This window comes from Triticum dicoccoides, chromosome 2B (genome assembly GCF_002162155.2).
Source record: "Triticum dicoccoides isolate Atlit2015 ecotype Zavitan chromosome 2B, WEW_v2.0, whole genome shotgun sequence".
NCBI classification, from domain to species: domain Eukaryota; kingdom Viridiplantae; phylum Streptophyta; class Magnoliopsida; order Poales; family Poaceae; genus Triticum; species Triticum dicoccoides.
The window spans coordinates 704208180-704234766 of record NC_041383.1 but is presented as its reverse complement, the minus strand read 5'-3'; the positions used below and the strand labels follow the sequence as shown (position 1 = coordinate 704234766).

Here is a 26587-nt window from a genome sequence, read left to right as displayed (position 1 = left end):
ATAAGTTCTTTGTAATCAAATGTGACTCTCAAGTGTTGGTGCAACATGTCCCTCATAAGGCGAGAGCATCATGACAACCAAGAGCGTCCAAAAACATTGGTTCGGTTACCCCCAGAAACACCATCACCGAGGATCCAAGGAGCATTCCCGAATGACATCTATCAACCCACACTGATAGCATCACAATTATTATTTGTGGAAATTGCGCCATCACATTGACTTTAGACACACCTGGAGGAGGAGGAGGAAACCATCTTAGAGGGGCTATCACTTAGGAGTTGGTTGGTTGCGTCGTCGGTGTTGTTTGTTGAAAGGTCACAAGGTCCCTTATAGAGTTAGTAATGAATATGTGAATCGAAAGTGGACTTTGATGCTCTTCTTCAAGGATTAAATCTCATGTATTGTGAGATCTATATCACACTTGCCTAGTGGGTGTGGACTGGCCAGCTTCTCTGTTTTTTTCCGATTTTCATTTTTCTTGTTATTTCGTTCGGTTACTAAGTGTTTCTTTTTTGTTTTGTGTCCCTTTCACTCCTATTTTTTCCAGGTTTTTTAACCGCTCTTTCTTTTCTTTGCATGTTTCTTTTTTTCTTTATTCATTTTTTTGTTTTACAAATACACCAATAACAATTTTTTCTCCTTTTCATTTTCTATGTTTTCTCTCGGTTCCTGTTTCTTCATCATGAATGTACATCTCATATTTAAAATTTAAAATTATACATTATGTATTTAAAAATGGTTTATCATCTATTAAAAACATATTCTACATTATGAAATGCCAATTGTGTATTTCAGAAATATTGAAATGTATTTAAGAATGTTAACCATGTATTAAAAATGTTCATGTATATTTAAAAAGTGTATATCACTAATTAAAAGTATGTTTACGCTGGTTAAAAAAATAATTATGTATCTCGAGCCCTCTACAAACTTCATAAAACACGCGACCCCCTGTGTAGATCACATCTATGAGCCCTCTAGTTTGCAAAATTTCATCTTCCTTAACTTAGATGAGACCCGAAGAACCGAAGCACATCTTTGGCCTGGCAAGTATCATCGAAGGACCGCGGATAGGCAAAACTTTATAACAAAACCTCACCATGCCGCTAAGATAAAAAAAAAATCACAAATTCAAGGGAAACAATAATAACATGAAGTAACAGTTCTATCGCATCTACTACCCACACAAACACTTTGTGCAATACCAAATATATATCAACTTATATATAAAAAAATATCAACGTCTATAATACCAAAAAATTGTATATTTTTGTCAGATCAATACAAATAAATATAATATGAAAAAATATGATTGATCTAACGATATAGATTTGGTATTATAAACTTTTTATTTTATAAACTTGAACGACCTTTCCAAAGTATAATTTAAGACAAAGTTTATATACGAAATGAATAAAATCCGACAAGTACGAAAACGAAAAATGGGGAATAGGAGACAGAGAGTGTCACCGCCGTAACCGCGAGATCCAAGCGAATTAATCAATCGATCAAATCTTTAGGTAAAAAAACAAAAACTTTTCCAGGTATCATTTTTTAGACGAAAAAAGATTCAGGTATCTTACTGTGTGATGTTGAGAACTGCGAGAAGCGGGATTCGATACCTGGCCTCATTGGGGAGAGCTAGTGGTGCTACGCATTCCGTAGTTGAGACGTGTGAAGCCGGTTTTCCATTTTTTGTCACGGGTTTTTTCCCCTGTTTTTTCTTTTTATTTTTCTTTGTTTTTTACATTTTAATTTTTCTTCTCCACTTTTTGTTTACTTTCCTTTTTCCTTTTCCATTTTTTGCTTTGTTTTTTTTTGCTTCTCCTTTTATTTCCTATTTTGGTTTTTCCTTCAAATATTAGTTCAACATTTTTTAAAATACTTGTTCAATATTTTTCAAATACTTTTTCAACATTTTTGTGTACATGATCAACATTTTTTCAACTACTTGTCAACATTTTTCAAATACTTGTTCAACATTTTCATATACATGATCAACATTTTTTTTCAAATACATATTCAACATTTTGCATACTTGTTCAACATTTTTTATATACATGATCAACATTTTTCCAAATACTTGTTCAACATTTTTTAAATACTCGTCCAACAATTTTCAAATGGTTTTTGAAGAGTGTTTTTTGTAATATATATTTAGAATATTTGGAAATATAAACAAAAACACCAAAATAAAATCAAAAAAGAAAGCAGAAAACGTAAAACGTAAAAAAAATTGGGAATGTGCCCTCTAGGGAACCTGGGTTGGCCCATGTGCAGCTGCCTCAGTTCTCGCTGAAGGCAAGGAATAGACGTGCCCCCTTCTACAGGGCATCAGCTCGTTCGGGAAGACTCGGAAAAAAACTCATTCGGGATTGACAGTCGTGCAGGTGGAGGCAAGAACAGTTTGTCGGAATCATCATCACCTGCGTCGCCTGGGCGGAGATAGTGGTAGTGCTGGAAGACGAGGTCCGTCGGGTGTAGGCAGGGCCGGCCCTGGGGCATGGGCGACGGGGTGACGGCCCAGGGCCCAGGCGAGGGGGGGGGGGCATGATGGAGTATATACATATACTATAGCCCAGCAAAAAGCAAGTAAAAAATTACAAAAGAATTAAAGAAAAGAAATAGGATGGGCTAGGCGGCCCATATATAGCTAGCTAGCGATCGCTGATGGATACGCGAAGGCGAAGCGGCACCGTGACTCACGCTCGTTTCGACGTTTCCTTCGTAGGTTCGTCGCCCTCGCCCGCCCGTCCGCCTTCTCGTTCGCTCAGCGCCTTGCCCCTTGGCCCTTGCGGCCTTGCTGCGTCACCCTCGCCTCGCCGGCTCGCCGTCGCCGCCACACAGCAGTCCGGCAGGCAGGCGGCAGGCCAGCCATCCGGCATCCGCTACCGCGGCAATACGGCAATACATATACAAGTACGCATCCGAATGGAAGTCAAGAATTACGTATCCATGTTCCTTTCCATCCCCAAACCTCAATTTGACAATCTCAGTAGTTTATTTATTCTTTATTTATTATGTACGTATTCTAATCCAATCTATCATTTTTTTGGCATTCTATGTAACATGTCTAGGGTTCCAATCTATAAATTCCTAATTCTTTGTATGCTATTTTGATCTTTTCTTCATGATTTTAGGACATTAGACTCAGCTGAAAGAAGTTTCTTTAAACTGAAACTACTGAAAAATTATTGAGGTCAACTATGTTGCAAGATCGATTGAATGGCCTGGCTATGTGCTGCATTGAGAAGGATATCTTGGACAATGTTGATCTTGATTGTGCCCTTAATGACTTCACATCAAGAAATGCCCGAAGAAACTTTTTTTGAAGCATTGAAGTATTATTGTTGTCGATGGAGTCAGTCTAATTTCATTCTTATTTGAGGTAATCATGTCATGTTAGTTTCATTTTGCGATTTTTTTAGTACCACTGTTTTTTATGGAGTCTGTTCGAATTTGGTTATTATTGTTCTCGATGAAGTCATTTGAATTATTATAGTCATATTTTAAACTAAAGATGTGTGATTGAAAGTTACTTTTAATAAGTTATATATATATAACACACGCATACATATATATTGTCTTAGGACTTAGGACATAGGGGCCCATGTCGTCGAGTTCGCCTAGGGCCTCCTGAAACACAGTGCCGACCCTGGGTGTAGGGGCGGCGTGTTGGGGAACGTAGCATAAAATCAATTTTTTCCTACGAGTCACCAAGATCTATCTATGGAGAGACTAGCAACGAGAGAGAGGAGAGTGCATCTACATACCCTTGTAGATCGCTAAGCGGAAGCTTTCAAGTGAAAGGGGTTGATGGAGTCGTACTCGCCGTGATCCAAATCACCGATGATCCTAGTGCCGAACGGACGGCACCTCCGCGTTCAACACACATGCAGCCCGGTGACGTCTCCCATGCCTTGATCCAGCAAGGAGAGAGGGAGAGGTTGGGAAAGACTCCGTCCAGCAGCAGCACGACGGCGTGGTGGTGGTGGAGGAGCGTGGTATTCCAGCAGGGCTTCGCCAAGCACTGCGAGAGACGAGGAGGAAGAGAGGTAGGGCTGTGCCAGGGAGAGGAAAACTCATATGTTGGGCAGCCACCAATACCTCAAGTATATATAGGGGAAGGGGAGGGGCTGCGCCCCCATCTAGGGTTCCCTCCCTAGGGGTGGCGGCAGCCCCAAACCCCATCTAGGGTGCGGCCAAGGGGGGGGAGAGGGGGAAACTTGCCCCCCAAGCAAGGTGGAGGCGCCCCCTTTCCAAACCCTAGGCGCTTTGGGCCTGAGGGGGGGGGGGCGCACCAGCCCACCTGGGGCTGGTCCCCTCCCACACTTGGCCCATGCAGCTCTCTAGGGCCGGTGGCCCCACCTGGTGGACCCCCGAGACCCTCCCGGTGGTCCCGGTACGTTACCGATAGCACCCGAAACTTTTCCGGTGACCAAAACAGGACTTCTCATATACAAATCTTTACCTTCGGATCATTCCGAAACTCCTCGTGATGTCCGGGATCTCATCCGGGACTCCGAACAACATTTGGTAACCACGTACATTTATTCCCTATAACCCTAGCGTCATCGAACCTTAAGTGTGTAGACCCCACGGGTTCGGGAGACATGTAGACATGACCGAGACAACTCTCCGGCCAATAACCAACAGCGGGATCTGGATACCCATGTTGGGTCCCACATGTTCCACGATGATCTCATCGGATGAACCACGATGTCGAGGATTCAATCAATCTCGTATTCAATTCCCTTTGTCTAGCGGTATAGTACTTGCCCGAGATTCGATCATCGGTATCCCGATACCTTGTTCAATCTCGTTACCGGCAAGTCTCTTTACTCGTTCCGTAACACATCATCCCGGGATCAACCCCTTGGTCACATTTGTGCACATTATGATGATGTCCTACCGAGTGGGCCCAGAGATACCTCTTCGTCACACGGAGTGACAAATCCCAGTCTCGATTCGTGCCAACCCAACAGACACTTTCGGAGATACCCGTAGTGCACCTTTATAGCCACCCAGTTACGTTGTGACATTTGGTACACCCAAAGCATTCCTACGGTATCCGTGAGTTGCACAATCTCATGGTCTAAGGAAATGATACTTGACATTAGAAAAGCTTTAGCATACGAACTACACGATCTTTGTGCTAGGCTTAGGATTGGGTCTTGTCCATCACATCATTCTCCTAATGATGTGATCCCGTTATCAACGACATCCAATGTCCATGGTCAGGAAACCGTAACCATCTATTGATCAACGAGCTAGTCAACTAGAGGCTTACTAGGGACATGGTGTTGCCTATGTACCCACACATGTATCTGAGTTTCCTATCAATACAATTATAGCATGGATAATAAACGATTATCATGATCAAGGAAATATAATAATAATAACTATTTATTATTGCCTCTAGGGCATATTTCCAACACGGCGACGGCGGCTGGTGAAGGGCTTTAGCCGACGCGGCCATCCTAGTCTGCCAAATCCTCGGTTTGTGCTAGGATGGATGCATCGTCGCTAGCTTAGAGCATCTCCTGCCGCGCCCCCAACAGGCCCTTCCCAGGCGTTTTTTTCGCGCCGGCACCGAAAAAACGGCCCAGTCGCCCTCCCAGATGCCCATTTTTCGCCGGCTCGGGCCGAAATTGGTGCCGGCGGACCCAGGCAAAACCCGACGCCTTGGGGGGCGCCTGGGGCGCCGGCACAAGCGAAAAGGGTGCGTGGGTCCGCCCTGTCGGCGAGTCGAGCGCCTCTTCCCGCCGTTTCTTCCCGCTTTTCCCCACTTCCCTCTCATTTTCTCCTTTCCTCCCGCCATTCTCCCTCCCGCTCGCCTCCCAGCCGGCCGCCATGGCACCGAAGAAGTACGTCGCCCCCCGTGCCGCGGCAATCTTGACCGCCTCCGTCGCCCAGCTGAAGCAAAGGAAGCCGAGGGCGCAGCCGTCCAAGCCGCCGGGCATATCAAACGCCGATTGGAGGGTGGAAGTACAGCGACGGGAGGCCATCACCGCCGACCGCCGGAATAGGGCCCTCGCCAAGAAGGCCCGTGACAACGCGGCACACGCGGCTGCGGGTGCCGCTGCCGCTGACGCTGACGTTGACCAGGCTGAGGCCGAGGCGACTCGCGCGGGGATGATGAATCCCCCGGCAACCACGCGCAGTACGCGCCCTAGGGCTAGCAAGGCGTCGGTCTCCGACGCCGCAGCCATGGGGGTCGTCGGGCTATGCCGACGGGGACACGCACAGTGGGTTCAACCCCAACGTCACTTTCCCCCATGGACACCCGGCCTAGCGCACGCCCTCGCCCGCCTTCACCGGCGTGCAGTACCCTCCATACAACTACTCGCCGCCCACGTACGCGTCCTTCCCGACGCCCCCTCTCCGCCGTTGCGCACTGCCCTTCTCGCACCTCCGCGATGCCGACGAGACCGAGGCCGACATGGACGACATCAGCGCGGAAGGTTCGGCCACGACCGCCGCGTCCCCTGGGTTTACCGCGGATGAGACGACGGATCTCAACGGCGGCATGGACGGCGAGCTCGGCTATGTCTACGGCGACGAGGAGCAGGAGGAGCAGGAGGAGGAGGACGAGGAGGAGGACGAGGAGGAGGAGCCGGCGAGGAGGCGCAAGAAGAAGAAGGGCGTGGCTCGGGTCGAAGGCGATGGCGAACCATTGGCGGCGTATCCAGGGGGCATGCAACAAATGGCATGGGATCGTCGAGGAGGTCGCCGCTCGCCCGGAGAGCTGAGCCAACATTGAGGATCAGGTATGCCACGCCGGTCTCCCGCCTCTTTTCGCCGTGCGCCCGCCAACTGTTTGTTCGTCCCCGCGCAGCTGCTGCGCATGTTTAGCCTGTACCGGCAGAGCAACAATGACGCCGAGTTCAAGTACCTCCACGTCTACAAGCGCATTGACAAGTGCGATAAGTAGGTGGAAGTCCGGCGCATCCTCGAGAAGGCCAAGGAGACCTACAAGCCGGACGCGCCGGCTTCGGGCGCGTCAGATGGGCGGCCGGACGGCAACAAAGGTGCCAAGAAGGGGAAACACGCCGACACATCCATCCAGCACTGCCTCGCCGACGCATAGGTCCGGGCCGCCCTTCGTGAAGAGAAGACCAAGGCGCGGTGGTCGGCGTTGATGTCGACCAGCGTCGTCAAGCTCGACCTACTCCGGACCAACGTCGCCGCGAAGAAGAGGAACACCGACCTGTCTTTCCTGCTGGGCGGGGCGGACATGCTTCAGAGCACCGACGAGGCGGTCAAGGCGTGGTACAGGGCGCATGTTGGGCTCATCCTGGACCAGCTTCCCTCGATGACGACGCCCACGCCCACGACGACGCCGCCCACGCCCACGCACACGCCGCCGCCGCCGCCAAGCCCGACCGATGATGCCGCCGAGACTGCACACAACACAGAAGCCACGCCGCCAAGCACAGAGACCCCGTCAAGCCCGCGCACGCCGACTCCGCCGACGCCGGAGGCCGACCTCGCCGCCTGATGCGCGCTTCCGTCCTTTTCTACTTTTTTGTACGCCGAACTTTTCATCCGACCGCCGATCTACTGGCTGTTTGATCGCCGGATTGTGGCATCTATTTTGGGCGCGGGAATGACTACGTTTGAATTTGCCGTGGTTGGGAGGCGGCGCCTGGGGACGTGACTGGGAGCTAGGCCGTCCCCAGAGGCCGAACTAGCGCCGGCTCGCCCCCAGGCCGCTATTTTTCAACGCCCTGAGGGGCCGAACGGCTGGAGACGCTCTTACGCGATCGATGGAAATAAGGAGCTCTGCACGCACGCACTCGAACCGGCTGAAAGGTGCCGCGGCTTAGACCGTGCGCAGTCCAAGTTGGTGTCCGGCTCTGAAGTAAGGCCCCGTTCGGTATGGAGTTGAAGAAACCATGCTACTGGAATACAATGCTAAGGGCTCCTTTGATTCAAAGGAATTACATAGGATTTTTGAAGGATTTGAACCCTTAGAATTTTTTCCTGTGATGCTCGTTTGATTCGTAGGATTGGCATCCTTAGGAATTTTTCCATGGGATCCATTTGAAGGAAAATTTCCATCCACTCAAACCTCTTTGTAGAATTCCTTTGTTTTTCCTGCGCTATCAAATATTCTTTCAAATCCTGTAGGATACTATGGGACATGCCATCCTATTCCTGCATTTTTCTTATTCCTTCATTTTGATAATCCTATGAATCAAAGAGGCCCTAAAATATTGGAATCAGAAATTATAGGGAAGATATGGGATTTGGTGTTCCGATTGCAGGAAAGAGACACAAAGGAACGTGTAGACCATAGTAACAAAAGGTGGTGCAGAACGGACGCGGCTAATCTGCACCCGAGCTCATATGCTCCCGCATGAACAGTAAAATCGAAAAAAATTCAAAAAAAATTCAAAAAATTCCAAATTTTTTTTGAGTGAAACATTGACAAAAGTTCTAAGTGCCTGCAAAAATTTGTCGTGAAATCACATTCCTAGAAGGCGTGGCAAAAAAAAACAAAAAAAGTACTCTGAAAAAGCTACTTTCAAACGCATTTTGAAGCAATGAATTTGTTTTTTTTGCCACGCCTTCTAGGAATGTGATTTCATGACGAATTTTTGCAGGCACTTAGAACTTTTGTCAATGTTTGTCTCAAAAAAAATTTGGAATTTTTTGAATTTCTTTTGATTTTTTTCGGTTTTACTGTTCATGCGGGAGCATATGAGCTCGGGTGCAGAATGGACTTTTCGGTGCAGAACTCATTATTCTATTCTTGTGCATGTCACTTCGTATAGCTATGGCCATTTAAACCGAGTCAGTAGAGGCACACAGGCCACTTTCCTTTGCATGGCCTCGCGACTCCGTCCAGAAAATGAGAATCGGGTGGATTCTTTTTCCTGTGAAACTGAGGGCTGTGGAGCCTTTCATGTGTAATCTCTCCCTGCCAATCCTGCATAGCGAACGCTGCTTTCCTCTGGTTCTGAATTCCTATAGTTTCCCTGTAAAATTCCTACATACCGAACACACCCTAAAGTCCGAACTCTTCAAGTTTTCAGTTTGGAATCCTCGTCGTATACTCCTTTGCTTTCCTCGGCTTATAAATACGGTCAGGTTCTCCTCAAGCCAATAGATAGATCGAGCCAGGCTCACCCGTTTGCCTTCGATTCGTCGCCTGCGTTAGTTTGCCATGGGAAACATCAACTCTTGCTGGGCTACGCACTCGCAGCCGCCGGTAAGCGTGACGTCGTCGGTGTGCACGACGGAGGCCACCACGGCGGTGCACAAGTTCGTGGTGAGGAACTACTCGCTGCTCGACGGCAAGGGCGCCGACAAGTACGTGACGTCGAGCACGTTCAGGGTCGGGGGCTACGACTGGTGGATCGATTTCTACCCTGACGGCGACAGCCGGGCGCCTGGCTACGTGGCAGCCTTCTTGCATCTCGTCGGGGAAGGGGCACCGGCGGGTGTGACGGCAAAGTTCACCTTAAGTTTGCTGAAGCAAGATGGCAAAGTACACAGAGATTCCAACGCTCCGATCATCACCCGGACCTTTGAGACGACGGGCACTGGCTGGGGCAATACCATGATTATAAAGAAGTCCAAGCTGCGAGGAGACTGCTTCACCATCAGGTGCGATTTGACCGTCATCGAAACCCCCATCGTGCAGGAGATGTTGCCAAATTAAGGCTGGTGTTGTAGTAACTGCTTTTACATACTATTTGAAACTTGTACCGATGAGTTCATGTGTGTTTAGCCCAATACTGTTTTTAATCTGAAAAAGTAGACGGGTCGACTTTCATTTTTTTTTTTGAGGATCCACTTTCATACTTCCATAAACGGTGTAGTCCGTATTTTTATTCCAAGCAGTATTTTTTCTAAATCTTCTTACGAACCATCGATCAATTTCATTCATCTCCTCCTTGTAATGCCTCGTGGAAGAGAGCCGATGTAGGGCATCTCCAACGCGGATCTTCAAGCGCCGCAACTGTCCGGACCAAGCCGCATGTAAGTTTTAGCCATTCAACAGGATCACCAAATCCCACAAGCCAGCTCTAAAACGAGGGGAGCTATGGGGGAGTCCAGACGTCCGCTATGTCGGACTCTAACACTTCACATCCACCGAAAAACCCCACTCGGAGCCCGTGCATTTTCACAGTCATGCTCTCCTCTTGGCGTTGTCTAGCTTCGCGGGGACCGTCGCCGCCCCCGTAAACCCTAAGCACCACCGTAACCGTTGGGCGCCGCCCAAGCCTTACCGAACCCCTGCCGACGTCGCCCAATCCTTGTCGGACACATGCTCGTACTCCCCCGGATCCGGTTGACACCCAGGTACCCTCCACCCCTACGGACACCATCCATGGCAGACACCGCACCCAACAAGTGAATGCCTAGTGCAATGAAGTTCTCATTGTTTACTTTGAAGCAAATATGATGGATTCGGACAAGGAGTACTTCTATGCAGAGTTCATCATTTGCCCTCATCGGATGATGATGTGATTCTTAAAGAAACAGAGCGTGGGGAAGAGTATTGACATATAAATGTATTGCCTAGTCTTTTGTATCAGTTTGGTCTTTTGCTTGCATTGGCTAGAGCATGCACTTCTACAAGGAGCATGTTCTCAACTTCAAAGGTTCAATAAAGGGGCATCGAGTGTTGAATTGGAACAGGGAATGGGGGCATATGAATCTGTCCAACGACTACTTTACCCCCGATGCGCTATTCAAAAGCTATTTCCAATATCGGTTCAGCCATTGTTCATATGCATCTACTTATTGAATACACGTTGCACATTTTTGCAGAAATGTTGAACCTTTTTTAGTTACAGGTTGAACATTTCGCCGAAACATGTGTTGAACATTTGTAAAATGCACATTGAATATTTTTTTAAACAATGTCATGACAAAATTGTAAACATGTAAACATTTTATAAATGTCATGACCATTTTTTTGAATAATATGAACAATTGTTAACATTCTGTGACCAAATATTTTACACCACGGACATTTTTTTAACGCGAGGCGAAATTTTAGAAAAATAATCAAAGTAATTTTTTAAATATAGACGTTCAAGATATTTTAAATTTTAAACAAAAGAGGCGAGCCAATGTCTCAAAAAAAAAACTGAGGCGAGCCGACGTTCCTTCTGGCTGGAAGCGAGATATACGTGCCCGTTTCCTTTATGTGTGAGCCCGCTCCTTGGGCTTCGAGCACACCACAGACAGGCGAAAGTATAGCGCTAAAAAAGCACGACAGGGCGAATGGTGCTCTTTTCTTATACTACGCCTTTTCTTTTTCTGTTCTTAATCACTTATTTTTGTGAATACCGCTCAAAAAATTCCTTATGTTGGTGAATTATTATGCCTTAATCGCTTAATGTGCCGTCGCCAGCACACAGCTGTAGTACGCCTTTTCTTATTCTATATATACTGGTGCCTTGCACGTTATTCTATTCAAGTACTAGTGCAAAATCACGAACACCGTCGCCGTTAATTCGAAGCTGCCAGCAGAGCGCGTTCACAAGTGTAAAGTGTTCATCCATGTGCCCACCAAATCACGCATGAGCATAAACAATATGGCGGTGCCAGATTTCACACGAAGAGTGCCCTCGTATATAAGCCAACCATCCAAGCACAAATTCAGCACACGCAGCAAAACCAAAGGCATACTCCTGAAGACACCAACAGTGGAGATAAGAGTTCAATAGGGACAATATTGCCCCAGAGATGGCTAGTAGTTCATCTATGCTGCAACTGCTGGTCGTGGCAGTAGCTGCGGCGCAGTTTCTTGGGTCAGAAGCCGGCGGCATTTCCATCTACTGGGGCCAGAATGGTGGTGAGGGCACGCTGGCTGCAACTTGCGCCACCGGCAACTACAAATTCGTCAACATCGCCTTCCTTTCCTCCTTTGGCAATGGCCAGCCACCAGTCCTCAACCTAGCAGGTCACTGCGTCCCAACCAACGGCGGTTGCGCCAATCTGAGCTCCGACATCAAGTCATGCCAGAGCAACGGCGTCAAGGTCATGCTCTCCATCGGTGGCGGGGCAGGCGGCTACTACCTTTCCTCGTCCCAGGATGCCAAGAATGTCGCGACGTACCTATGGAACAACTTCTTAGGAGGTAAGTCATCTTCGCGGCCTCTCGGTGACGCGGTCCTTGACGGCATCGACTTTGATATCGAGGGTGGTACACCCCTGCACTGGGACGATCTTGCAAGGTTCCTAAAAGGGTATAGCAACTCCGACAGGAGAGTGTACTTGACTGCCGCGCCACAGTGCCCTTTTCCTGATGCATGGGTGGGAGGCGCCCTCAACACCGGCCTCTTTGACTATGTGTGGGTGCAGTTCTACAACAACGCACCTTGTCAGTATACTTCAGGCAGCACTTCCAATCTAGATGATTCATGGAAGCAGTGGTTGACAGTTCCTGCAAAGCAGATCTTCCTTGGTCTCCCGGCGTCACCTCAGGCCGCCGGGAGCGGGTTCATCCCGGCTGATGACCTAAAGTCGGATGTTCTCCCATTGATCAAGAGTGCAGGGAAGTATGGTGGGATCATGTTGTGGTCCAAGTATTATGATGACCAGGATGGCTATAGCTCTTCGGTGAAGAGTGATGTTTGAGAGGGTTGTATTTCATCTGATCCATATGATTGACACTTCCTTGTGTTGTGTGAGGCTTCATTTTTATTTCCCCTTGTGATTTGTAAGTTATTATGTGGTGTTGAATTGTCGTGTGTAATATAAATAAATTTTTACTTACTTGGATCTTTCAATCCGTTATCTGCTAGCGTTTTCAAATGAGGAAATGTGAACCAATGATAATTAGTTCAACATGAAAAGGCTTGCATGTCATGGCTGGTTTTCAATTATATTAAATGGTGTGGGTGCACAGAGAACAAATGCAAAAGCCTCTTTTGAACAAAGTTGCAAAAAAGCAAAGAAAGATCAAAGAGGCAGCACAACAAGCCAAATCCCCACCCATGCCCATAATTAATAGAACATTACTCGCCGCATCCCATGGTTGGATCGACCAAAGTCAAAACACACTCAAAATCTAGAGTTGTTAAAATCATAGAATGCTCAAATGAACAATGCTAAGGTGACAAGGATCTCAAAAACAAACTGGCGTGCGTAGGCGGATGAGGATGAAGTCAGGGATGCACGATTTTTACCTGGGTTGAGGCCCCCGTGTGGGTAAGAATCCTACTTATTTTCTTTATCTTTCCTTAAATCTTAATGCAAAAGTATGATGGTGGCTAACATGAGTTAAACCATAACAATCTAGATTCCTACAATAGATCTACATATCTTGCCACAGTGTCAATGCAAAGTGCTTCCCTGCATTGTGGTGTTGTATTGGTGTTAAACTAGCTTGTTCCTCTGCTTCTACCTATGGGTCCTTATATGTAGGTGTTCTACTGTGGTATCCAAGACGAGGTACCTAGACATAACTCCTAACGACAATGGAATAAGGCATAACTTCCTTAATCTTGTTGAACCCGCACTCATCCACACAATCTTGGCTCATTTTGGCTCATTTGTTGCATATCCTCGTAGTAGGACTCCCATATTATGTTCTACTAGCACGATGTTCATGCATTGCTATGAAACTATAACATATAAGCACATATGTCACTGGCTTAGGAAATCATTAAAATATGTTCATACCCTGCAACCTTTTCATGTGGTTCATGATTTTAAAAAACAAAACATGAAATGCCACATCTTGCTGCATGCATTTGATAATCTTAAACGGTCATAGTAGGTTCTTTACAAGACACAACATTTCAAATGTTGAAACATATGAGAATATGCATTAGTAAGTTGATTGCACAAGGTCATGGATCGGGTAGGAGGACAAGGTCTATCCAATTACTATTTTTTTCAATCTGTTGTTATGTCATATATAATTGGAAGAACTCGGTTGAGAAGAGAAACTAAAAATATTGGTGTAGTTGTTTATTTGTGTTAGGTCCCCCATGTGAGTAAAAGTATATTTGTTTATTTACTTTCTTTGAAGAGTGTTAGTCCCACATATAGGTAGGGATGCATCTGTTTATTAGTGAAGGTTGTTGGTACCACATGTGAACTAACTGCCAACTCCAACCTTGATAGTTGGAAAAGATTGAACCCTTCTTTATGTCTATTTTGCATAAATACTAGTTTTCATAAATTTTAACAAGAGCACTACATAATACTTAGTTTTTATATGTTTTGTTAGTTCTGTTTTATCTTTTCTGTGTGTTTTCAAATTCCCATGTGATGGTGTCCTGGATTAGGGGGTGCACACCACATCGGCCTGCCATTAATTTGCCGGGCCGAGGACCCACCAACAACTGAAGAATGGGCCACACATGCTCTTGAAGGAAATATGCCCTAGAGGCAATAATAAAGTTATTATTTATTTCCTCATATCATGATAAATGTTTATTATTCATGCTAGAATTGTACTAACCGGAAACATAATACATGTGTGAATACATAGACAAACATAGTGTCACTAGTATGCCTCTACTTGACTAGCTCGTGAATCAAAGATGGTTAAGTTTCCTAGCCATGGACAAAAGAGTTGTTATTTGATTAACGGGATCACATCATTAGGAGAATGATGTGATTGACTTGACCCATTCCGTTAGCCTTAGCACTTGATCGTTTAGTATGTTGCTATTGCTTTCTTCATGACTTATACAAAGTTCCTACAACTATGAGATTATGCAACTCCCGTTTACCGGAGGAACACTTTGTGTGCTACCAAATGTCACAACGTAACTGGGTGATTATAAAGGAGCTCTACAGGTGTCTCCAAAGGTACATGTTGAGTTGGCGTATTTCGAGATTAGGATTTGTCACTCCGATTGTCGGAGAGGTATCTCTGGGCCCTCTCGGTAATGCACATCACTATAAACCTTGCAAGCAATGTAGCTAATAAGTTAGTTATGGAATGATGCATTACGTAACGAGTAAAGAGACTTGCCGGTAACGAGATTGAACTAGGTATTGGATACTGACGATCGAATCTCGGGCAAGTAACATACCGATGACAAAGGGAACAACGTATATTGTTATGCGGTTTGACCGATAAAGATCTTCATAGAATATGTAGGAGCCAATATGAGCATCCAGGTTCCGCTATTGGTTATTGACCGGAAACAGTTCTAGGTCATGTCTACATAGTTCTCGAACCCGTAGGGTCCGCACGCTTAACGTTACGATGACAGTTTTATTATGAGTTTATAAGTTTTGATGTACCGAAGGTTGTTCGGAGTCCCGGATGTGATCACGGACATGACGAGGAGTCTCGAAATGGTCGAGACATAAAGATTGATATATTAGACGACTATATTCGGACACTGGAAGTGTTCCGGGTGATTTCGGAGAAAATCGGAGTGCCGGAGGGGTTACTGGAACCCCACGGAGAAGTACTGGGCCTTAGTGGGCCTGAGGGGAGAGAGAGGGCAGCAGCCCATGAGGTGGCGCGCCCCCTCCCATGGGGAGTCCGAATTGGACAAGGGGAGGGGGGCGTGGCCCCTCTTTCCCTCTCCCTCTCCCTCTCTTTCCTTCCCCCTTCCTCCTTCCTAGTTGGACTAGGAAAGGGGAGTCCTACTCCCACTAGGAGGAGGACTCCCCCCTCCTTGGCGCGCCCCCTAGGGCCGGCCGGCCTCCCCCTTACTCCTTTATATACGGGGCAGGGGGCACCTCTAGACACACAAGTTGATCTTCGTGATCGTTCCTTAGCCGTGTGCGGTGCCCCCCTCCACCATATTCCACCTCGGTCATATCGTAGCAGTGCTTAGGCGAAGCCCTGCGTCGGTAGAACACCATCATCGTCACCACGCCGTCGTGCTGACGGAACTCATCCCCGACACCCTGCTGGATCGGAGTCCGGGGATCGTCATCGAGCTGAACGTGTGCTGAACTCGGAGGTGTCGTACGTTCGGTACTTGGATCGGTCGGAACATGAAGACATATGACTACATCAACCGCATTGTCATAACGCTTCCGCTTTCGGTCTACGAGGGTACATGGACAACACTCTCCCCTCTTGATGCTATGCATCACCATGATCTTGCGTGTGCGTAGGAATTTTTTTGAAATTACTACGTTCCCCAACAGTGGCATCCGAGCCTAGGTTTTATACGTTGATGTTATATGCACGAGTAGAACACAAGTGAGTTGTGGGCGTTACAAGTCATACTTCTTACCAGCATGTCATACTTTGATTCAGCGGTATTGTTGGATGAAGCGGCCCGGACCGACATTACGCATACGCTTACGCGAGACTGGTTTTACCGTCGTGCTTTGCACACAGGTGACTAGCGGGTGTCTGTTTCTCCAACTTTAGTTGAACCGAGTGTGGCTACGCTCGGTCCTTGCGAAGGTTAAAACAACACTAACTTAACGAACTATCGTTGTGGTTTTGATGCGTAGGTAAGAACGGTTCTTGCTCAGCCCATAGCAGCCACGTAAAATTTGCAACAACAAAGTAGAGGACGTCTAACTTGTTTTTGCAGGGCATGTTGTGATGTGATATGGTCAAGACGTGATGCTATATTTTATTGTATGAGATGATCATGTTTTGTAACCGAAGTTATCGGCAACTGGCAGGAGCCATATGGTTGTCGCTTTATTGTATGAAATGCAAACGCCCTGTAATTGCTTTACTTTATCACTAAGCGGTAGCGATAGTCGTAGAAGCAATAGATGGCGTAATGACAATGATGCTCCGATGGAGATCAAGGTGTCGCGCCGGTGACGATGGTGATCGCGACGGTGCTTCGGAGATGGAGATCACAAGCACAAGATGATGATGGCCATATCATATCACTTATATTGATTGCATGTGATGTTTATCCTTTATGCATCTTATCTTGCTTTGATTGACGGTAGCATTTTAAGATGATCTCTCACTAAATTATCAAGAAGTGTTCTCCCTGAGTATGCACCGTTGCGAAAGTTTTTCGTGCTGAGACACCACGTGATGATCGGGTGTGATAGGATCTTCGTTCAAATACAACGGGTGCAAAACAGTTGCACACGCGGAATACTCAGGTTAAACTTGACGAGCCTAGCATATACAGATATGGCCTCAAAACACGGAAACCGAAAGGTCGAACGTGAATCATATAGTAGATATGATCAACATAGTGATGTTCACCATTGAAACTACTCCATCTCATGTGATGATCGGACATGGTTTAGTTGATTTGGATCACGTGATCACTTAGATGACTAGAGAGATGTCTGTCTAAGTGGGAGTTCTTAAGTAATATGATTAATTGAACTTAAATTTATCATGAACTTAGTACCTGATAGTATTTTGCTTTTCTATGTTTGATGTAGATAGATGGCTCGTGTTGTTGTTCCATTGAATTTTAATGCGTTCCTTGAGAAAGCTAAGTTGAAAGATGATGGTAGCAATTACACGGACTGGGTCCGTAACCAGAGGATTATCCTCATTGCTGCACAGAAGAATTACGTCCTGGAAGCACCGCTGGGTGCCAGGCCTGCTGCAGATGCAACTGACGACGTTAAGAACATCTGGCAGAGCAAAGCTGATGACTACTCGATAGTTCAGTGTGCCATGCTTTACGGCTTAGAACCGGGTCTTCAAAGACATTTTGAACGTCATGGAGCATATGAGATGTTCCAGGAGTTGAAGTTAATATTTCAAGAAAATGCCCGGATTGAGAGATATGAAGTCTCCAATAAGTTCTATAGCTGTAAGATGGAGGAGAATAGTTCTGTCAGTGAACATATACTCAAAATGTCTGGGTATAATAATCACTTGATTCAACTAGGAGTTAATCTTCCTGATGATAGTGTCATTGACAGAATTCTTCAATCACTGCCACCAAGCTACAAGAGCTTCGTGATGAACTATAATATGCAAGGGATAGACAAGACTATTCCCGAGCTCTTTTCAATGCTAAAGGCTGCGGAGGTAGAAATCAAGAAGGAGTATCAAGTGTTGATGGTCAATAAGACCACCAGTTTCAAGAAAAAGGGCAAAGGGAAGAAGAAGGGGAACTTCAAGAAGAACAACAAACAAGTTGCTGCTCAAGAGAAGAAACCCAAGTCTGGACCTAAGCCTGAGACTGAGTGCTTCTACTGCAAGCAAACTGGACACTGGAAGCGGAACTGCCCCAAGTATTTGGCGGATAAGAAAGATGGCAAAGTGAACAAAGGTATATGTGATATACATGTTATTGATGTGTATCTTACTAATGCTCGCAGTAGCACCTGGGTATTTGATACTGGTTCTGTTGCTAATATTTGCAACTCGAAACAGGGACTACGGATTAAGCGAAGATTGGCTAAGGACGAAGTGACGATGCGCATGGGAAATGGTTCCAAAGTCGATGTGATCGCGGTCGGCACGCTACCTCTACATCTACCATCGGGATTAGTTTTAGACCTAAATAATTGTTATTTGGTGCCAGCGTTGAGCATGAACATTATATCTGGATCTTGTTTTATGCGAGACGGTTATTCATTTAAATCAGAGAATAATGGTTGTTCTATTTATATGAGTAATATCTTTTATGGTCATGCACCCTTGAAGAGTGGTCTATTTTTATTAAATCTCAATAGTAGTGATACACATATTCATAATGTTGAAGCCAAAAGATGTAGAGTTGATAATGATAGTGCAACTTATTTGTGGCACTGCCGTTTAGGTCATATCGGTGTAAAGCGCATGAAGAAACTCCATACTGATGGACTTTTGGAATCACTTGATTATGAATCACTTGGTACTTGAGAACCGTGCCTCATGGGCAAGATGACTAAAACGCCGTTCTCCGGAACTAAGAGCGAGCAACTGATTTATTGGAAATCATACATACTGATGTATGTGGTCCAATGAATATTGAGGCTCGCGGCGGGTATCGTTATTTTCTCACCTTCACAGATGATTTGAGCAGATATAGGTATATCTACTTGATGAAACACAAGTCTGAAACATTTGAAAAGTTCAAAGAATTTCAGAGTGAAGTGGAAAATCATCGTAACAAGAAAATAAAATTTCTACGATCTGATCGTGGAGGAGAATATTTGAGTTACGAGTTTGGTTTACATTTGAAACAATGCGGAATAGTTTCGCAACTCACGCCACCCGGAACACCACAACTAAATGGTGTGTCCGAACGTCGTAATCGTACTTTACTGGATATGGTGCGATCTATGATGTCTCTTACTGATTTACCGCTATCGTTTTGGGGTTATGCTTTAGAGACGGCTGCATTCACGTTAAATAGGGCACCATCAAAATCCGTTCAGACGACGCCTTATGAACTATGGTTTGGCAAGAAACCAAAGTTGTCATTTCTTAAAGTTTGGGGTTGCGATGCTTATGTGAAGAAACTTCAACCAGATAAGCTCGAACCCAAATCGGAGAAATGTGTCTTCATAGGATACCCAAAAGAGACTATTGGGTACACCTTCTATCACAGATTTGAGGGCGAGATTTTCGTTGCTAAATTCGGATCCTTTCTAGAGAAGGAGTTTCTCTCGAAAGAAGTGAGTGGGAAGAAAGTAGAACTTGATGAGGTAACTGTACCTGCTCCCTTATTGGAAAGTAGTTCATCACAAGAACCGGTTCCTGTGATAACTACACCAATTAGTGAGGAAGCTAATGATATTGATCATGAAACTTTAGATCAAGTTTCTACTGAACCCCGTAGGTCTACCAGAGTAAGATCCGCACCAGAGTGGTATGGTAAACTATGAGGAAGCGATGATGAGCCCAGATTCCGCAAAATGGCTTGAAGCCATGAAATCTGAGATAGATTCCATGTATGAGAACAAAGTATGGACTTTGGTTGACTTGCCCGATGATCGGCAAGCCATTGAGAATAAATGGATCTTCAAGAAGAAGACTGACGCTGATGGTAATATAACTGTCTACAAAGCTTGACTTGTTGCAAAAGGTTTTCGACAAGTTCAAGGGGTTGACTATGATGAGACTTTCTCACCCGTAGCGATGCTTAAGTCTGTCCGAATCATGTTAGCAATTGCCGCATTTTATGATTATGAAATTTGGCAAATGGATGTCAAAACTGCATTCCTGAATGGATTTCTGGAAGAAGAGTTGTATATGATGCAACCGGAAGGTTTTGTTAATCCAAAAGGTGCTAACAAAGTGTGCAAGCTCCAGCGATCCATTTATGGACTGGTGCAAGCATCTCGGAGTTGGAATAAACGCTTTGATAGTGTGATCAAAGCATATGGTTTTATATAGACTTTTGGAGAAGCCTGTATTTACAAGAAAGTGAGTGGGAGCTTTGTAGCATTTCTGATATTATATGTAGATGACATATTGTTAATTGGAAATGATATAGAATTTCTGGATAGCATAAAGGGATACTTGAATAAAAGTTTTTCAATGAAAGACCTCGGTGAAGCTGCTTACATATTGGGCATCAAGATCTATAGAGATAGATCAAGACGCTTAATTGGACTTTCACAAAGCACATACCTTGATAAAGTTTTGAAAAAGTTCAAAATGGATCAGGCAAAGAAAGGATTCTTGTCTGTATTACAAGGTGTGAAGTTGAGTCAGACTCAATGCCCGACCACCGCAGAAGATAGAGAGAAAATGAAAGATGTTCCCTATGCTTCAGCCATAAGCTCTATCATGTATGCAATGTTGTGTACCAGACCTGACGTATGCTTAGCAATAAGCTTGGCAGGTAGGTACCAAAGTAATCCAAGAGTGGATCACTGGACAGCGGTCAAGAACATCCTGAAATACCTGAAAAGGACTAAGGATATGTTTCTCGTTCATGGAGGTGACAAAGAGTTAGTCGTAAATGGTTACGTCGATGCAAGCTTTGACGCTAATCCGGACGATTCTAAATCACAAACCGGATACGTATTTTTATTAAACGGTGGAGTTGTAAGTTGGTGCAGTTCTAAACAAAGCGTCGTGGCGGGATCTACATACGAAGCGGAGTACATAGCTGCTTCGGAAGCAGCAAATGTAGGAGTTCATTTCTGATCTAGGTGTCATACCTAGTGCATCGGGACCAATGAAGATCTTCTGTGACAATACTGGTGCAATTGCCTTGGCAAAGGAATCTAGATTTCACAAGAGGACCAAGCACATGAAGAGACGCTTCAATTCCATCCGGGATCAAGTCCAGGTGGGAGACATAGAGATTTGCAAGATACATACGGATCTGAATATTGCAGACCCGTTGACTAAGCCTCTTCCACGAGCAAAACATGATCAGTACCAAGACTCCATGGGTGTTAGAATCATTACTGTGTAATCTAGATTATTGACTCTAGTACAAGTGGGAGACTGAAGGAAATATGCCCTAGAGGCAATAGTAAAGTTATATTTATTTCCTCATATCATGATAAATGTTTATTATTCATGCTAGAATTGTATTAACCGGAAACATAATACATGTGTGAATACATAGACAAACATAGTGTCACTAGTATGCCTCTACTTGACTAGCTCGTGAATCAAAGATGGTTAAGTTTCCTAGCCATGGACAAAAGAGTTGTCATTTGATTAACGGGATCACATCATTAGGAGAATGATGTGATTGACTTGACCCATTCCGTTAGCCTTAGCACTTGATCGTTTAGTATGTTGCTATTGCTTTCTTCATGACTTATACAAAGTTCCTACAACTATGAGATTATGCAACTCCCGTTTACCGCAGGAACACTTTGTGTGCTACCAAACGTCACAACGTAACTGGGTGATTATAAAGGAGCTCTACAGGTGTCTCCAAAGGTACATGTTGAGTTGGCGTATTTCGAGATTAGGATTTGTCACTCCGATTGTCGGAGAGGTATCTCTGGGCCCTCTCGGTAATGCACATCACTATAAGCCTTGTAAGAAATGTAGCTAATGAGTTAGTTACGGAATGATGCATTACGTAACGAGTAAAGAGACTTGCCGGTAACGAGATTGAACTAGGTATTGGATACTGACGATCGAATGTCGGGCAAGTAACATACCGATGACAAAGGGAACAACGTATATTGTTATGCGGTTTGACCGATAAAGATCTTCGTAGAATATGTAGGAGCCAATATGAGCATCCAGGTTCCACTATTGGTTATTGACCGAAAACAGTTCTAGGTCATGTCTACATAGTTCTCGAACCCGTAGGGTCCGCACGCTTAACGTTACGATGACATTTTATTATGAGTTTATAAGTTTTGATGTACCGAAGGTTGTTCGGAGTCCCGAATGTGATCACGCACATGACGAGGAGTCTCAAAATGGTCGAGACATAAATATTGATATATTGGACGACTATATTCGGACGCTGGAAGTGTTCCGGGTGATTTCAGAGAAAATCGGAGTGCCGGAGGGGTTACCGGAACCCCTCGGGGAAGTATTTGACCTTAGTGGGCCTGAGGGGAGAGAGAGGGCAGCAGCCCAGGAGGTGGCGCGCCCCCTCCCATGGGGAGTCCGAATTGGACAAGGGGAGGGGGGCGCGGCCCCTCTTTCCCTCTCCCTCTCCCTCTCTTTCCTTCCCCCTTCCTCCTTCCTAGTTGGACTGGGAAAGGGGAGTCCTACTCTCACTAGGAGGAGGACTCCCCCCTCCTTGGCGCGCCCCCTAGGGCTGGTCGGCCTCCCCCTTGCTCCTTTATATACGGGGGCAGGGGGCACCTCTAGACACACAAGTTGATCTTCGTGATCGTTCCTTAGCCGTGTGCGGTGCCCCCCTCCACCATATTCCACCTCGGTCATATCGTAGCGGTGCTTAGGCGAAGCCCTGCGTCGGTAGAACATCATCATCGTCACCATGCCGTCGTGCTGACGGAACTCATCCCCGACACCCTGCTATATCGGAGTCCAGGGATCATCATCGAGCTGAACGTGTGCTGAACTCGGAGGTGCCGTACGTTCGGTACTTGGATCGGTCGGATCGTGAAGACGTACGACTACATCAACCACGTTGTCATAACGCTTCCGCTTTCGGTCTACGAGGGTACGTGGACAACACTCTCCCCTCTCGTTGCTATGCATCACCATGATCTTGCGTGTGCGTAGGAATTTTTTTGAAATTACTATGTTCCCCAACAGCTCTGGCCCTTGGCATGCTCAAGATGGGATCCTCCAAAGACTTGGCGTACACTTCAAGTCATATTCGAATGATCGGCATGTTATCCCTAGTTGTAGCCGACATATTGGTAATCCTGGATACCCCCGGTGCCTATATAAGCCGAGGCGTTTAGTCTGTAGAGACAAGATTTTGAGAGGTTAGAGCTCATGCATATGATCTCGAGGTAGATCATCATGTACTTTGTACACCATCCACAATCAATATAACAAGAGTGGAATGTAGGGTTTTACCTCTTCGAGAGGGCCCAAACCTGGGTAAATATTGTGTCCCCTCTTCCTGTTACCATCGTGCCAAGATCACCAGCTCGGGACCCCCTACCCGAGATCGACCGGTTTTAGCACCGACATTGGTGGCCCATGCAGGTCCCGTTGTGTGGTCTCAAAGGCTCGATGGCTCGTCTTCAGATCAGCGATGACATTGGTTGTGGGAATACCTTTTTCCATGGTCAACTTTTTGCCTTCGACAGCATGGTGTTGCACGCTGACTCGATAGGCTGCCTCGGCCAAGTCAAGAACCTTCTTCCCGGCTAGTTCATCAGATTCGGCAATCTGGAGTACGCCGCGGATATTCCTGGAGGGCTTGCTTTCTCGGACTGGCTGCCAGGCCAGTCCGAGGATACTGCTAACATCTCTGCCCTAACACCGGATTCAATCTCAGGGCAGGGCCTTGGAGGCACCCATGCTTCGGATCCAGCCTTGAGCACACATCTGAGGAGGAGGAGTACTTCCACGCCGAGTTCATGGATTTGTCTTTGTCTGAAGAAGACGAAGATGAAGATGAAACAATGATGATGAGGGTGATTCTTAAAAAAATGGAGCGTGAGGAGGAGCATGTTCTCAACTTTAAGGGTTCAATAAATGGACATCGAGTGTTGAATGAACAAGGCACGGGAGCATATGAATCTGTACGATGACTACTTTGCCCCCCAATGCGCTACTCGAAATCTATTTTCAATGTCGCTTCCGGATGCAACAACTATTGTTCATGCACATCTACTTATCAAACACACGTTGAACATTTTTGCATAACTGCTGAACATTTTTAGATACATGTTGAACATTAGCAAAATACGTGTTGAATGCACATTGAATAATTTTTAAATAAATGGTAAATATGTTTTAAATACAAAACTAAACTTTTTTACACATGATCAACATTTTTCAAAAATCTCATGAATATTATTTTTTAAAACATGTAAACATTTGTTAAGTGTTAGAACAATGACCAACATTATATATATATTATTTGTCTCGCTAGAAGCGAGATATGGGCGTGCACGTTCCCTTCATGTGAGACCACTCGTTGGGCTTCCAGCACGCCTATCCTTCATGTGAGACCACTCATTGGGCTTCGAGCACGGCGAAAGTAGCAAACCAATCTATAGTTGGATGGTTAGGAGGATAATGATATCCTCATCCTATCATGTTTCAAGTTCTAGACTTAACAACGGTGCTCGCATTTTTCTGGATTTATTACAGACCTTCCGGTGATATGTACTTAGTGCGAGGAGACGTTCTTGTCCACTACGAAGATGTGTCTGGCAACTCTGTCAATCTCAAATGATGTGTTGGCTCAGTCTCTCGAAGATGCTCATAGGTAAGGCGTGGATGCGTGCGTTTATAAGGATGAGTGTATATGCGTACATATGAATGTCTGCCTCTATACTAAAGAAAGACGAAGAGGCGAACATAAACCCCTAAGAAACACGGCGCGAAAGCCGTTGCGCTTCCGTACACGCGCATACGTTTTCTTGCTGGGGCGGACACGGATTTCTCTCTAAAGACGAAGAAAAAGAAGTGGGCGAACACTCGGCCCAGCGGGCGAACATGCCGGCTCCGGCTCCGCGCACGGCAAGGGATGCACCGGTATCTGGACACGTGATGGACCCAGTAGTAAATATTCCTTTGTGGAAGGCTTTGATTATACCTGGGTGGCAAAGCGAAGTTTCTGGTGGGTAGGTGTCTAAAACAACCCTCTGCAAGGAAGCAAGCGAACGTTACAAGATTTATCTCTTACTTCCTTCATTCCTAAATAAAAGTTATTTTAGAAATTCTAATACAAAGTACAAACAAAGCAAAATACTTTAAAATATGTCTATATACATCTGTATGTTGTTTATATAGAAATCTCTAAAAATACTTATAATTAGGAACAGAGGGAGTATATAGTACGCCTTGTATTATTCAGTTCTTATTTGCTTTTCTGATGAATTACTCTATTCTTAATCGCTTAGTTTGCCGTCGCCAACACACAGCTGTTGTACTCCTTTTCTTTTCTATAGAGGTGCCTTGCACGTCATTCTGTTCAACTAGTACAAGATAATCTCGTACAAGTTGATGGTGTACTACAAAATCACGAACACCGTCGCCGTTAAATCGAAGCTGCCAGCAGAGCGCGTTCACAAGTGTTCATCCATGTGCCCAACAAGTCACGCATGAGCATAAATAATATGGCGGTGCCAGATTTCACACGAAGAGTGCCCTCGTATATAAGCCAACCATCCAAGCACAAATTCAGCACACGCAGCAAAACCAAAGGCATACTCCTACTTCTGAAAACACCAACAGTGGAGAGAAGAGTCCAATAAGAACAAATATTGCCCCAGAGATGGCTACTAGGTCATCTCTGCTGCAACTGCTGGTCGTGGCAGTAGCCGCAGCGCAGTTTCTCGGGTCGGAAGCCGGCGGCATTTCCATCTACTGGGGTCAGAATGGTGGAGAGGGCACGCTGGCTGCAACCTGCGCCACTGGCAACTACAAATTTGTCAACATTGCCTTCCTTTCCTCCTTCGGCAATGGCCAGCCGCCAGTCCTCAACCTGGCAGGCCACTGCGTCCCAACCAACGGCGGGTGCGCTAGGCTAAGCTCCGACATCAAGTCATGCCAGAGCAACGGCGTCAAGGTCATGCTCTCCATCGGTGGCGGGGCAGGCGGCTACTACCTTTCCTCGTCCCAGGACGCTAAGAATGTCGCGACGTACCTGTGGAACAATGTCACATCCCTAGCTTTACCCTGGCCATGGACTAGCTTGGTTGCTGCATCATGTTTAAATTTAAATGAAATTTGAACTGAGGAATTCAGAAGCCTCAAAACCCTAATTAAAAGAAGGGCAAGCACCCTTTAAATTGCATTATGTGAATCCAAAATGCCCTAAAAATAGTTTTGTGAATTTTGGCAAGAGTTATATATCAAACCAAAATTCTGGAATATTTTTAAGGAATTATTTGGTCTCTGAATTTAAATCAATAATCTATTTGAATTTGGGGATATATTCATAATATATAATGAATATATTTTCAAATGCTTTGAAATGTTTTATGTACTTTTGGAATAGTCCAGAGAGGTAACATAAAATATTTCAGAATGTTTTGGCACTGTATGAAATTATTTTGGAATTGAAAACAGTGGCAAAAGATATTAAATAAAACAAACAGAACAGGAAAAAAATAAAAAAAGAACAGAGCTTACCTGGCCTCACCGTGCAGCCCACCAGAGCCGGCCCAGCTCCCC

General features: G+C 45.5%; 2 protein-coding genes across 2 annotated transcripts in view; both read left to right on the top strand.

Moving 5' to 3' along the window:
- The first annotated feature begins 11709 nt into the window (after window positions 1-11709).
- On the top strand, window positions 11710-12603 carry LOC119368397 (acidic endochitinase-like). The gene has a single exon (XM_037633671.1). It carries the CDS (start codon window positions 11710-11712, stop codon window positions 12601-12603), a length of 894 nt encoding a protein of 297 aa, XP_037489568.1.
- A 13082-nt stretch (window positions 12604-25685) lies between these two features.
- Window positions 25686-26587, top strand: part of LOC119368396 (acidic endochitinase-like) — a 13162-nt gene continuing 12260 nt past the window's right edge. The window contains exon 1 of the mRNA XM_037633670.1: window positions 25686-26063. Within this exon, the coding sequence (XP_037489567.1) occupies window positions 25686-26063 (378 nt within the window). The remainder of the gene's footprint in view (window positions 26064-26587) is intronic.

Coding starts and splice junctions, on each gene's coding strand:
- LOC119368397 (XM_037633671.1), top strand. CDS start 11,710: ATGGCTAGTAGTTCATCTATGCTGCAACTGCTGGTCGTGGCAGTAGCT.